The sequence below is a fragment of the Entelurus aequoreus genome, linkage group LG03 (assembly GCF_033978785.1).
Source record: "Entelurus aequoreus isolate RoL-2023_Sb linkage group LG03, RoL_Eaeq_v1.1, whole genome shotgun sequence".
NCBI lineage: Eukaryota > Metazoa > Chordata > Actinopteri > Syngnathiformes > Syngnathidae > Entelurus > Entelurus aequoreus.
The window spans coordinates 1,012,309-1,027,308 of NC_084733.1; the positions used below are offsets into that span (position 1 = coordinate 1,012,309).

At 35.7% G+C, this 15,000-nt stretch overlaps 2 protein-coding genes across 2 annotated transcripts in view; both read left to right on the top strand.

Moving 5' to 3' along the window:
• LOC133646003 (TRAF2 and NCK-interacting protein kinase-like) overlaps nucleotides 1-2,605 on the top strand; it is a 180,954-nt gene extending 178,349 nt beyond the window's left edge. The window contains 1 exon segment of the mRNA XM_062040937.1: nucleotides 1-2,605. This exon segment is cut by the window's left edge and continues 2,192 nt beyond it. The gene's annotated coding sequence lies outside the window, so the exon portion shown is untranslated.
• A 374-nt stretch (nucleotides 2,606-2,979) lies between these two features.
• slc2a2 (solute carrier family 2 member 2) overlaps nucleotides 2,980-15,000 on the top strand; it is a 25,454-nt gene continuing 13,433 nt past the window's right edge. The window contains exons 1-6 of the mRNA XM_062040936.1: nucleotides 2,980-3,040; nucleotides 4,328-4,423; nucleotides 7,425-7,636; nucleotides 8,609-8,733; nucleotides 11,721-11,836; nucleotides 11,959-12,121. Of these exons, the coding sequence (XP_061896920.1) occupies nucleotides 3,026-3,040; nucleotides 4,328-4,423; nucleotides 7,425-7,636; nucleotides 8,609-8,733; nucleotides 11,721-11,836; nucleotides 11,959-12,121 (727 nt within the window). The 5' untranslated portion in view covers nucleotides 2,980-3,025. The remainder of the gene's footprint in view (nucleotides 3,041-4,327; nucleotides 4,424-7,424; nucleotides 7,637-8,608; nucleotides 8,734-11,720; nucleotides 11,837-11,958; nucleotides 12,122-15,000) is intronic.

Below are 15,000 nucleotides of genomic sequence, written 5' to 3' on the forward strand. Positions count from 1 at the left end.
TCAAGCAAGAAATAATTTTCCAGCAAATGTTCAAAGAATGAGATGGAGAATATAATTAGAGGGGTCATTTAACACAACTCTTCAAAGTCAAACAAAGCAATGACATCATCCAATTTAGAAAGAAATACAAAATAAATATTTTTTGACAGTTAAAATAAAAAGGACAAAACATGAAATATCTTAAAGGTATATTTTATTCAAAAAGTACATTTGATGAAATGAGTGTTTAATGACAATGTCATTATATGTATCCTGTAATTATATACTTTAATATATGATGTACTATAAAATATACTTCATTAGTTTTGGTAAATAAGCTCATCTTGTATTTCATTCCTAAAGAAGGAGATGATTATATCTGAGTGATGTCATAAGATGTCGCTTCTTCTTCTTCCTGCTCCTCTTCGGACGCACGCCGTGTTATTTCCTTGATTTTTTTATTGACTTTGTTAAAATTGTGTAGATTGAGGCTATTTCTGAATGTTGTGATCAAAATAAAGAATAAAGAAAAGGGCATTAAAGATTAAAAAACATTTTAAAAAATGACCTAATTAACAGATAGATCTGAAGTTGATATCGAGATTTAAGTGTTGAAGTAAAAAAATATGACTTGTACATTTTTATGAGTGGGACACTTTTGGATCCCCAAAACCTTTAGTGGGATTTTTTTTTTTTTTTAAACATGTCATTGCCCAAAAAATAATAATGAATCATAATCTAATTCATAATCCTAATCTGTTGCTATGAATTATTAAACTATCAAAGCTCCTAATTATTTGACGTCAAATATTCCACCTTCAATATTTTTACGGGGGCTCGTATTGCATTTTTGATGTTTTTGCCACAAAAAAGTGTGTTTCTTTGTCAAAAAGAGCATAAACGTTTCAGTTTTTTTAAAGTACCTTTATATTGATCGAAGGATCGGAAGTTGATGTCAAGATTTTGGCATTTAAAGTAAAAAAAAAAAGAAAAGAATTATGACTTATTCTTATTCTCAACACTTTTACGAGTGGGGCCCTTTTGTGTCCCCAAAACCTTTTTTTAAAACATGTCATTGCCCCCCCAAAAATAATAATGAATCATAATCTATGTTATGAATTATTGACCTATTCACTGTTCCACTTACTTCACTCCAAATATTCCACTTTCATTTTGAATTTTTTTGCCATAAAATATTTTTTCTTAAACGAGGCATAAAACTTTTTATTTATTTAACTTTATATCGACTGATAGATCTGAAGTTTTAAAAAAAAACTTACTTTTAAAAGCACGTGAGGAGAGTCAAAAGAGTTTTTTAAAAATCTATACATTGTGTTTGTTTTAAAATAGAAAACATACGAAAATGGCCCCCGCGTCCTTTGAGTTGTTCGTGTTCTGCCCTCAGTGGATCTAGTTTGGACAGTCCTGGTCTGAGCACTTCCCTGGGAATCAGTTTTGGGGGGTTTTCAAATAATTACTTTAAATATTTCTTCCTCCACATGCCTGGTAGAATTCTTAGCTTGAATATAAAGATGCAAGCATCTCTACCATTAGAAGATATTTACAGCTAACCATGCAGTACCATTATTCGCTCACAAGATGGCAGCAGACGACTGCCATTTTGTTCAATTGTGACCCAATCATCAGAAATTGAAAAAAACATTTCTGTGTCCACATCTTTATTAACAATTTCAACATGGTTTTATGTTCCTCTTGCTCGCCACAAGTCTCACAAAGTTTTCGTGGAAATGTATTTTGCGTAATCCTTGCTAGCTTCCTTTTAAAAAACATGCCAACAAGCTCGCTTTTGGCATACGTTGTTGTTGTCCGCTGTTTTTGTTTAGTTTCACTCTTGTTTGCTTCCCAATGGAATGTCGGCGTTTTTGGCAGAATGTCTTTGCCGCGACATGCCTGAACGCTAACAATGCAGTTACACACTTTGGCCACCAGATGGCGACAAGTTCAACGTACATTTCAGCTTCCACATTTTAGGAAATTTTTTCTGGGTGCGTCGATTAAAAACTCCACAAAGTTTTGTGATTAAAAAAATATAAAGATAATAATGCTAACTCCCTATAACTAGCTAGCTTTTGCCAGTGCGATACATCGTCGTCGTGGTTTTTTTTTTTTTATTCGATTTTTGTTAGCTTCATCCCGAATGTGACCTCCTTTTTCCTTTCTTTTTTATTTTTACAGAATGCTAACAAACTTCCTTTTTTTTTCCCACAAATTATTTATTGGTACTGAAGATGATCTAATAAAACCTCACAATGTTGTCGCGTACTGTACTTAGTACACTGTACTAAACTAATGGCTAAGGAGGCGGCGGGTGTTCAGTTAGCAGGCTAACGTTTTAGCAATAAAGAGCCTAGCGGTCTTCCCTGGTAGCGTGTGTGTGTGTGTGTGTGTGTGTGTGTGTGTGTGTGTGTGCGTGTGTGTGTGTGTGTGTGTGTGTGTGTGAACGTGGTTGTTTATTACGGTCATTACACTGAGGACTATCTAAGACAAATAAAACCACTGTAATCTTTTTATTGTTTTGGTCTTCTTCCTGCTTTATTTTGAAAGAGCGTAACTAATCATCCTGTTTGGGGATTTTTTTGTTTTGTAAAAGAGAAATAAATGAAAAGCAGAAGTGTGTTGCTGGTGTGTGTTTTTGTGCAACCTTTCAGACTTTGAGTGCTACACACACCTGAGTGTATCATTAACTAGTGTGTGTGTGTGTGTGTGTGTGTGCATCTTTTTCTTCTTTACCCTAACGCATCATTTTAATCCAACATAACGTGCATCTTAACATTTTTGTCATGCATTTCTGCCCATCGTCTATATATATATTTTTTTTGTTACTGTTTGCAACATTTTGTCTATGCATGTACTTGTGTGTGTGTGTGTGTGTGTGTGTGTGTGTGTGTGTGTGTGTGTGTGTGTGTGTGTGTGTGTGTGTGTGTGTGTGTGTGTGTGTGTGTGTGTGTTTGTTGCATGACCACTCTTCATTGATCATTAGCTATCTCCTTGCTGGACTGTGGTAAACACACCAGGACCGCTGGTTATGGAGCCAGGAAAGGTAAGGCTTTTTAATCCCTTTTTCTGGCATGTCATGTTTGGATACTGTAAGTACAGTTGATGCAAAGCGTGCTGCGTTCAAATACATTGTGGACCATGATGAATATTGTGTGGTTTTTTTGTAACAAATGGTGACCCTGTGTCCAGAGGTGGGTAGTGACGCGCTACATTTACTCCGTTACATCTACTTGAGTAACTTTTGGGATAAATTGTACTTCTAAGAGTAGTTTTAATGCAACATACTTTTACTTTTACTTGAGTATATTTATAGAGAAGAAACGCTCGCTACTCGCTACGGATTTGTATCCATCTGTTAATGTACGCTTTGTTTCTTTTGGTCTGTCAGACAGACCTTCAAAGTAGGATCTATCGCATGACTCCGTTTCACCAATCCAATACAATCACTGGTGACGTTTGACTCCATTTCACCAATCAAACAGAGCCAGGCGGTCACATGATTAACTGCACATAAAGTTTCAGCGGCACAGGCTTAAGCTTACATGAACTCAACGTCAAATTTGAGGAAGCACATGGCAGTAAGTAATGTTAGTAGATATTTTGGCTGTCATCGTAGGCTGATGTTAGCTTCCCTGCTATGAATCACTGTCAAATGTACATCGTGTGGGGACATTTATTAATGCACTGCAGCCTCACAGACACACACACACGCACAGTCGCACACACACACACACGCATGCATAGAAACACCAATCAGTGTGTTCCCAGGTGCAGCCCACACCTATCAGTTTATGGTTTGCGTAAAGGCTAACTTGTTATTTTCCTTCGTAATCTCTGCCTACTGAGCCTATGGTGCTGTTAAGTTATTGTGGCTCAATTTGCCTTTTATGTTAATGTATTATTATTTAATATATATTATTGTTTTAGTTGCTAAAGAGATATTCCTGCCTCTGAATTTGCTCATTGCTATTTTTATGTTTTGGTGCATTATTTGTTGGTGTCATCATTAAAGGAACAGGTTACTCATCAGTTACTCAGTACTTGAGTAGTTTTTTCACAACATACTTTTTACTTTTACTCAAGTAAACATTTGGGTGACTACTCCTTACTTTTGCATGAGTAGTACATCTGTAAAGTACCAGTACTCTTACTTGAGTACAATTTCTGTCTGCTCTACCCACCTCTGGCTGTGTCCTCCATTACCAGCAATTGATTAACGTGGACTTAAACAAGTTGACAAACTTATTGGGGTGTTACCATTTAGTGGTCAACATGTACTGTACTGTGCAATGTACTAATAAAAGTGTCAATCAATCAATGAATCCTGCAGGAGCTGACGGGCACGTTGGCGTTGGCCGTGTTCACGGCGGCGCTGGGCTCGCTGCAGTACGGCTACAGCATGGGCGTCATCAACGCGCCACAGCAAGTCAGTTGGCTTTAAAACATTTATGTCAATAATATACATTATGACAAGAATATGCACTGTAAATATATTTTTTAATGTTTAAATTACAAGTACAAATATTTCACTTTTTGTCCAACATTAAAAATGTAGGTTATTTTTTTTATTATTTTAGAGCTTAGCTATTAGGGATTTAATATAATGAAGTATTATTTTCAATGTTATTACACATTAAATGTATAACTCATTCATAACATGTTCATAACAACGACGAAGGCTTCATTTGCAGGGTTGATTGCTTACTTATCCCCATAACAATATCTAACATTAATAATAATCACACATGAGTTATATTTTTATGAAGTCATCTATTACAAATATAACAAATATGAAACAAGATAAAACTCTTAAAAAATGCTTTTCCTCCTCTTTTTTCTCTCTTCATGACATTGCTCATGAAGACTTTCATTGGTGGTGAAAGTCCTACAAAGAGTCCCCGTGGTCTGTAACACAAAGGCCAACATCACACCTTCTGCATGGTGTGTGGGTGTATCCTGTATTGCATCATCATCTCATCCACACAGTTGTGCTCTTCTGCAGACATTTCTCTCCGAATCAATCCAGCCAGAGTCGGACTTTCCATACTTTGTCTTCCTTTTCCGCCTTTATGTTGTTTACAAAATGCAATGACGTCAACAGGGATTGGAATGTGTTGCGTGGCATCACATCAGCAACAGGTGGTGGACCACCAAGTGCTCGGGGTAGACAATAGTGTCTGCCTGGTAAGTCGCTTTGGACAAAAGTGGCCAGATTCCATCAATGTAAATGTAAATTGGTTAAATGGCTCTAATGATCATACTAAAATGCTTTAATGGCTCTAATGATCATACTAAAAGGAAAACATGCATACCCCCGTTACATCCACACATGCAGGAACATTCCATTCCCCAGAACTGAAGTGTCTGTTAAAATCCTTGGACAAAGTCATGGAATTTTAGGTCAGGCTGATCAATTAACTACATTTTTTTTAGAGATACAACTTTTAAATCAGTCACCAGAACACGGGCAGAATGTATACCATCCATGTATGGAGAAAATACTCCAGGCAGTGGTGTAGTGGAGGGAATACAACCTGTTTGAGCCCACTGTAACAAGCCAGCTATTTTAACTACCACATTCACCCAGTGTTGTATAATTGCAACAATTATAGAACAAGCCCTAAATGAAATTTGATGCATCTGTTCCACAATAACTACATATGTACATGCTCTAGACCAGGAGTCACCAACGCGGTGCCCGCGGGCACCAGGTAGCCCGTAAGGACCAGATGAGTAGCCCGCTGGCCCGTTCTAAAAATAGCTCAAATAGCAGCACTTACCAGTGAGCTGCCTCTATTTTTTAAATTGTATTTATTTACTAGCAAGCTGGTCTCGCTTTCCCTGACATTTTTAATTCTAAGAGAGACAAAACTCAAATAGAATTAGAAAATCCAAGAAAATATTTTAAAGACTTGGTCTTCACTTGTTTAAATAAATTCATTAATTTTTTTACTTTGATTCTTATAACTTTCAGAAAGACAACTTTAGAGACAAAATACAACCTTAAAAATGATTTTAGGATTTTTAAACACATATACCTTTTTACCTTTTAAATTCCTTCCTCTTCTTTCCTGACAATTTAAATCAATGTTCAAGTCAATTTTTTTTTTTTTATTGTAAAGAATAATAAATACATTTTAATTTAATTCTTCATTTTAGCTTCTGTTTTTTCGACGAAGAATATTTGTGAAATATTTCTTCAAACTTATTATAATTAAAATTAAAAATATATATTCTGGCAAATCTAGAAAATCTGCACAATCAAATTTGAATCTTATTTCAAAGTCTTTTGAATTTCTTTTAAAATTTTTGTTCTGGAAAATCTAGAAGAAATAATGATTTTTCTTTGTTAGAAATATAGCTTGGTCCAATTTGTTATATATTCTAACAAAATGCAGATTGGATTTTAACCTATTTAAAACATGTCATCCAAATTCTAAAATTAATCTTAATCAAGAAAAATTACTAATGATGTTCCATAAATTCTTTTTTTAATTTTTTCAAAAAGATTCGAATTAGCTAGTTTTTCTCTTCTTTTTTTCGGTTGAATTTTGAATTTTAAAGAGTCGAAATTGAAGATAAACTATGTTTCAAAATTCAATTGTCATTTTTTTGTGTTTTCTCCTCTTTTAAACCATTCAATTAAGTGTGAATATCATTAATTATTAATAATAAGATAGAGTTAAAGGTAAATTGAGCAAATTGGCTATTTCTGGCAATTTATTGAAGTGTGTATCAAACTGGTAGCCCTTCGCATTAATCACTACCCAAGAAGTAGCTCTTGCTTTCAAAAAGGTTGCTGACCCCTGCTCTACAGTGTAATAACAACCAAAAAAAATATAAAAGACATTTTACTTTCTTGAATCTGATGAATCCAGTCCAATGAAACTAATAGATGTTGTTCGAAGGAAAACATGAGAGGTTGTGAGTTCATGACCAGAAGGTGTGACTTATAAACAAATGTACCATCCAATAGCCTTGTGAGACTGAACAATAGACCCAATGACTACGTAAATGTGGTAAACAAATATAGCAGTTTGTCTTTTAGGATGGTTAAAGGTAACGTTGTCATTTTACAACGAGGGGTCTTACAGGGTTAAGGTGGGCTGGGATAAGCTCCAGCCCTGTAGAAAGTAATGAGTGCATATTGTTTAGGTGATTGAGCGACACTATGCTGGGATAGGTTCCAGCCCTGTAGAAAGTAATGGGTGCATATTGTTTAGGTGATTGAGCGACACTATGCTGGGATAGGTTCCAGCCCTGTAGAAAGTAATGAGTGCATATTGTTTAGGTGATTGAGCGACACTATGCTGGGATAGGCTCCAGCCCTGTAGAAAGTAATGAGTGCATATTGTTTAGGTGATTGAGCGACACTATGCTGGGATAGGCTCCAGCCCTGTAGAAAGTAATGAGTGCATATTGTTTAGGTGATTGAGCGACACTATGGACGCTCGCTGGGCGTGTGGTCGCCAGATGTCACCATCTTGTCTGCAAACAGCACAGCAGACTTGGCTCCGGAGGAACATTCCGGAACCCACCCGTCCGTGGTCATGTACTGGTCTCTGTCTGTGGCCATCTTCTCCGTGGGGGGTGTGGTGTCCTCCTTCCTGGTGGGCTTCGTGGGAGACGTGAGAGGACGGTGAGGGAAGTACTTTTTGTCTAGCTACTCTCACATTTGCTGCTCTAGGGTCAAAGTGTCATGTTTGCTGCCCTAGGGTCAAAGTGTCACATTTGCTGCCCTAGGGTCAAAGTGTCACGTTTGCTGCCCTAGGGTCAAAGTGTCACGTTTGCTGCCCTAGGGTCAAAGTGTCACATTTGCTGCTCTAGGGTCAAAGTGTCACATTTGCTGCCCTAGGGTCAAAGTGTCACGTTTGCTTCCCTAGGGTCAAAGTGTCACGTTTGCTGCCCTAGGGTCAAAGTGTCACATTTGCTGCCCTAGGGTCAAAGTGTCACATTTGCTGCCCTAGGGTCAAAGTGTCACGTTTGCTGCCCTAGGGTCAAAGTGTCACATTTGCTGCTCTAGGGTCAAAGTGTCATGTTTGCTGCCCTAGGGTCAAAGTGTCACATTTGCTGCTCTAGGGTCAAAGTGTCATGTTTGCTGCCCTAGGGTCAAAGTGTCACATTTGCTGCCCTAGGGTCAAAGTGTCATGTTTGCTGCCCTAGGGTCAAAGTGTCACGTTTGCTGCCCTAGGGTCAAAGTGTCACATTTGCTGCTCTAGGGTCAAAGTGTCATGTTTGCTGCCCTAGGGTCAAAGTGTCACATTTGCTGCTCTAGGGTCAAAGTGTCATGTTTGCTGCCCTAGGGTCAAAGTGTCACATTTGCTGCCCTAGGGTCAAAGTGTCACGTTTGCTGCCCTAGGGTCAAAGTGTCACGTTTGCTGCCCTAGGGTCAAAGTGTCATGTTTGCTGCCCTAGGGTAAAAGTGTCATGTTTGCTGCCCTAGGGTCAAAGTGTCACGTTTGCTGCCCTAGGGTCAAAGTGTCACGTTTGCTGCCCTAGGGTCAAAGTGTCATGTTTGCTGCCCTAGGGTCAAAGTGTCATGTTTGCTGCCCTAGGGTCAAAGTGTCATGTTTGCTGCCCTAGGGTCAAAGTGTCATGTTTGCTGCCCTAGGGTAAAAGGTATGCTGATGGCCAACGTCTTGGCCATTGCTGCTGGACTCCTCATGGGGCTGTGCAAGGTGTGGCGGCCTCACCTCATGGTCATCGCCGGCCGCGCCATCATGGGCTTCTACTGCGGTACACCACAAACTCTCTATTGGAAAACTGAATCAGAAATACTTTAATAATCCCTGAGGGGAAATTAACATTTTCAGCACAATCCCATTCAAGATCAGACAAACATTACAGGGGGACAGAACAGGATCAAACATTACAGGGAGACAGAACAGGATCAAACATTACAGGGAGACAGAACAGGACCAAACGTTACAGGAAGACAGAACAGGATCAAACGTTACAGGGAGACAGAACAGGATCAAACATTACAGGGAGACAGAACAGGATCAAATATTACAGGGAGACAGAACAGGATCAAACATTACAGGGAGACAGAACAGGATCAAAAATTACAGGGAGACAGAACAGGATCAAACATTACATGGAGACAGAACAAGACCAAACATTACAGGGAGACAGAACAGGATCAAACATTACAGGGAGACAGAACAGGATCAAACATTATAGGGAGACAGAACAGGATCAAACATTACATGGAGACAGAACAGGATCAAACATTACAGGGAGACAGAGCAGGATCAAACATTATAGGGAGACAGAACAGGATCAAACACTACAGGGAGACAGAACAGGATCAAACATTACAGGGCGACAGAACAGGATCAAACATTACAGGGAGACAGAACAGGATCAAACATTACAGGGAAACAAAAGGATCAAACATTACAGGGAGACAGAACAGGATCAAACATTACAGGGAGACAGAACAGGACCAAACATTACAGGGAGACAGAACAGGATCAAACATTACAGGGAGACAGAACAGGATCAAACATTACAGGGAGACAGAACAGGATCAAACATTACAGGGAGACAGAACAGGATCAAACATTACAGGGAGACAGAACATGATCAAACATTACAGGGAGACAGAACAGCATCAAACATTACAGGGAGACAGAACAGGATCAAACATTACAAAGATACAGAACAGGATCAAACATTACAGGGAGACAGAACAGGATCAAACATTACAGGGAGACAGACCAGGATCAAACATTACAGGGAGACAGAACAGGATCAAATATTACATTGAGACAGAGCAGGATCAAACATTACAGGGAGACAGAACAGCATCAAACATTACAGGGAGACAGAACAGGATCAAACTATACAGGGAGACAGAACAGCATCAAACATTACAGGGAGACAGAACAGGGTCAAACATTACAAAGATACAGAACAGGATCAAACATTACAGGGCGACAGAAAAGGATCAAACATTACAGGGAGACAGAACAGGATCAAACATTACAGGGAGACAGAACAGGATCAAACATTACAGGGAAACAAAAGGATCAAACATTACAGGGAGACAGAACAGGATCAAACATTACAGGGAGACAGAACAGGATCAAACATTACAGGGAGACAGAACAGGATCAAACATTACAGGGAGACAGAACAGGATCACTGATGGGTCTGCCTTCATGCTAACTGCTTGAATTTGACTGACTTAATGGGCATTTTGTCACAAATATGGACAGTCAGCCTCTCACAAACATTTTGAACGTACAACAAAAAGGCTTCTATTTTTTTTTTTGCAACCGTTGACCTTGGAGTTGACCTTGGAGTTGACCTTGGAGTCATATCATTTGCTATGTGACAGCTGTTAACTCTTAGTGTGCTAATGTTAGCACGCTAACAATAAAGTGCTAAATCTGGCCTATGTCACCCCCTCCCATATAGAAAGAGTAAGACTTTTTATATTTTAATTTTAATTTTGTAGAATTATAACTTTAATTTCTTCAATTTTTTCCTTCTCGTACAGTAACTTTTCCTCAAAGTAATTGGTTTTGTTTGAAGATGTATTTTCACAATTTGCTGTAAAATTACAACTTTTTTTTTCTTGATACAACTTTTTATTTTTTTATTAAATGTAACGCAACAATTTAATTGTCAAAGTATTAAAACTTTTTCTGGAAGCGTTTTTGTCACAAAATTCCAAGTTAAATTTCTTGTAATGTAGAATTTTCAAGTTAATTTTATTGTGGTAAGATTACAACTATTTTCTCTTAGCATCACCATTTTTATTTGTTCACAATATCTCAGTTTTATCTTCGTAAGACTGCGACTTTGACATTTTCTTGTAAAGCAACAATTTAATTGTCCTTGTAATACAACTTTTACTTGAAGAAAACACTATTATGTCATAACCTAATCATCGTAAGATTACAACTTCTTTAAATATCTTTCACAGTCGTACAATAACTGCTTTTTGTCAAAGTTAACGATTCTTTTACGTCACAACTTTATTGCCGACAGATTGCAACTTTATTTTCCCCGCAATATCACAACTTTATTATTGTAAGGCTAGGACTTGTTAATATTTCTAGTAGTACAACATTTAATTCTCATCTAAAATTATTCAAACAAGCAAAGTTTTTTGTCGTAAGATTCCTGTTACCACTTTCTTTCTTGTAAAGTCACACTTTAATTGTCGTAAGGTTACGACTTCTTCACATTTCCTGTGATGCAGCCACATATAATTCCATAACGCTCGTTTTTTCCGTCGCAAGATTACAACGTTTTTTCTTGTAATGTTACAACTTTGTTGTTGTGAAATTACAACTTGAGTCTTGTAGTATTACGACTCTTTTCCAAACAAACTTTGTCGTAAGATTGAACTTTATTTTCCTAGCAATGTCACAACTTAGCTCTCCTAAGACGACTTTACTCTCTCTGGGTAACAACTTTGTCTCGTTGCCGATCTCCCGTAACAACACAAATTCAGTCCTGTTTCATTTGGACTTTTTATGTCTTTACTCAAAAAAATGGACAATTGTCGAGTCTTATTTAGTCGTTTATCTACTTAACTGCTAACTTTACATTTTTATTGTAATCCTGTTTTTATTGTTGCACTTTTGCCTGCATTTTAAATGAAAATCCATTTTTGAGTTTATTGCAATATAAGACGTTTATTCTGATCAGATTACGAGTTATTCCCTCGTCGTCATGGCAACTAACAACTCCTTTTTGCGTGGCAGGTTTGGCGTCCGGCCTGGTGCCCATGTACATCGGGGAGATTGCACCCAAAGCTTACAGAGGCGCCTTGGGTACTCTTCACCAGCTGGCCATCGTCATTGGCATCCTCATCAGCCAGGCAGGACACACACACACACACACACACACACACACACACACACACACACACACACACACACACACACACACACACACACACGTTGGCGTAGCACTACCAGTGTGGACTTGCCGTCTCTGTAGGTCATAGGCTTGGACTTTGTCCTGGGCAATGACGACATGTGGCCCCTGCTGCTGGGTCTTTCCGGGGCCCCTGCTGTCCTGCAATCCCTTCTTCTGCCACTGTGCCCCGAGAGCCCGCGTTACCTTTACATCGTACTTGGCAAGAAGGAAGAGGCTCAGGAAAGTAGGTAAAAAGCTGTTGCGTTGTTGTATGCAATATATGACATTATTACATTGTTGTATGTGATATATGACATCTATTACATTGTTGTATGTGATATATGACATCTATTACATTGTTGTATGTGATATATGAAATCTATTACATTGTTGTATGTGATATATGACATCTATTACGTTGTTGTATGTGATATATGACATCTATTACATTGTTGTATGTGATATATGACATCTATTACATTGTTGTATGTGATATATGACATCTATTACATTGTTGTATGCGATATATGACATTATCACATTGTTGTATGTGATATATGACATCTATTACATTGTTGTATGTGATATATGACATCTATTACATTGTTGTATGTGATATATGACATCTATTACATTGTTGTATGTGATATATGACATCTATTACATTGTTGTATGTGATATATGACATCTATTACATTGTTGTATGTGATATATGACATCTATTACATTGTTGTATGTGATATATGACATCTATTACATTGTTGTATGTGATATATGACATCTATTACATTGTTGTATGTGATATATGACATCTATTACGTTGTTGTATGTGATATATGACATCTATTACATTGTTGTATGTGATATATGACATCTATTACATTGTTGTATGTGATATATGACATCTATTACATTGTTGTATGTGATATATGACATCTATTACATTGTTGTATGTGATATATGACATCTATTACATTGTTGTATGTGATATATGACATCTATTACATTGTTGTATGTGATATATGACATCTATTACATTGTTGTATGTGATATATGACATCTATTACGTTGTTGTATGTGATATATGACATCTATTACGTTGTTGTATGTGATATATGACATCTATTACATTGTTGTATGTGATATATGACATCTATTACATTGTTGTATGTGATATATGACATCTATTACATTGTTGTATGTGATATATGACATCTATTACATTGTTGTATGTGATATATGACATGTATGACGTTGTTGTATGTGATATATGACATCTATTACATTGTTGTATGTGATATATGACATCTATTACATTGTTGTATGTGATACATGACATGTATGACGTTGTTGTATGCAGGCCTGGAATAGTAAGTTCGAGTTGAAAAAGTCATCTGGAATAAAAATGGCGTTCAATGAGGAAGTGAAATGACTTGTAAAAGTCCACAAATGTTTCTCCTAACGCCAAAAACATTTTCTTCAAGTTCAAACTTTTGTCATGAATATTCTTGCTGCAGTATTACATTCTATAACGACAGGTGGTGCTGCAGTATTACATTCTACTTTTAAGTGGACCCCGACTTAAAGAAGTGTAAAAACTTATTGGGGTGTTACCATTTAGTGGTCAATTGTAGGGAATATGTACATCACTGTGCAATCTACTAATAAAAGTCTCAATCAATCAACACAACGACAGGTGGTGCTGCAGTATTACATTCTACAACGACAGGTGGTGCTGCTTCATCCATTTAAGGCCACCGGAGCTACTCTTATTTGCGCATGGTGCCGTCCTCCAAAAATAATAAATGTCGGACAGAAGAGAGAGAAAACTTTCAGGTGCTCTGATGGCCAGAGTGTGGATCACAAAGGGTGGAAAGTTTGAACTTAAAGAAAATTGTTTTTACGCTTCCAAATGTTGTTGTTTTTTTACTTGCAAATATTTTTTTTAAATGAAGAAAATACTTTTTTACTTGCAAATATTTTTTTAAATTGAAGAAAATATTTTTTTTACTTGCAAAAAACTTTTTAATTGAAGAACATTGTTTTTTTTACTTGCAACTATTTTTTTTAATTGACGAAAATAGTTTTTTTTACTTGTAAATCATCTTTTAATTGAAGAAAATACTTTTTTACTTGCAAATATTTTTTTTAAATTGAAGAAAATATTTGTATTTTACTTGCAAATATTTTTTTATTGAAGAAAATAGTTTTTTACTTGCAAATATTTTTTTCAATTGAAGAAAATATAGTTTTTTACTTGCAAATTTTTTAATTAAGGAAAAATAATTTTTTGCTTGCATTTTTTTTTTAATTGAAGAAAACATTTTTTTTTTACTTGCAAATATTTTTTGTATTTGAAGAAAAACGTTTTTTTTCTTGCAAATAATTTTTTAATTGAATTTTTTAATTAAAGAAAACATTTTTTTACTTGCAAATATTTTTTTAAATTGAAGAAAATAAATTGGTTTACTTTCAAATAATTTTTTAATTGAATAAAATATTTCTTTACTTGCATTTTTTTTTTAATTATTTGAAGAAAATACATGTTTTTACTTGCAAACAATGTTTTAATTGAAGAAAATAGTTTTTTACTTGCAAATATGGTTCTACATTAAAGAAAATAATTTATTTTACTTGCAAATGTTTTTTTAATTGAAGAAAAGTGTTTTTTACTTCCAAATATTTTTAAATTGAAAAATATACTTTTTTTTACTTGCAAATATTGTTTTAATTGAATAAAGTAGTTTTTTTTACTTGCCAACATTTTTTTAAATTGAAAATCTTTTTTTTTAACTTGCAAATAATGTTTTAATTAAAGAAAATTGTTTTTTACTTTCAAATATTTTTTAAAATTGACAAAAATGTTTTTTTTTACTTGCAAATAATTTTTTAATTGAAGAAAATTGTTTTTTACTTCCAAATATTTTTAAATTGAAAAATTTACTTTTTTTACTTGCAAATATTGTTTTGATTGAATAAAGTACTGTTTTTACTTGCAAAAAATGTTTTAAATTGAAGAAAATATTTTTTTTTAACTTCAAATAATGTTTTAATTGAGGAAAATTGTTTTTTACTTCAAAATATTTTTTCAAATTGAAAAAAAAGTTTTTTTTTACTTGCAAA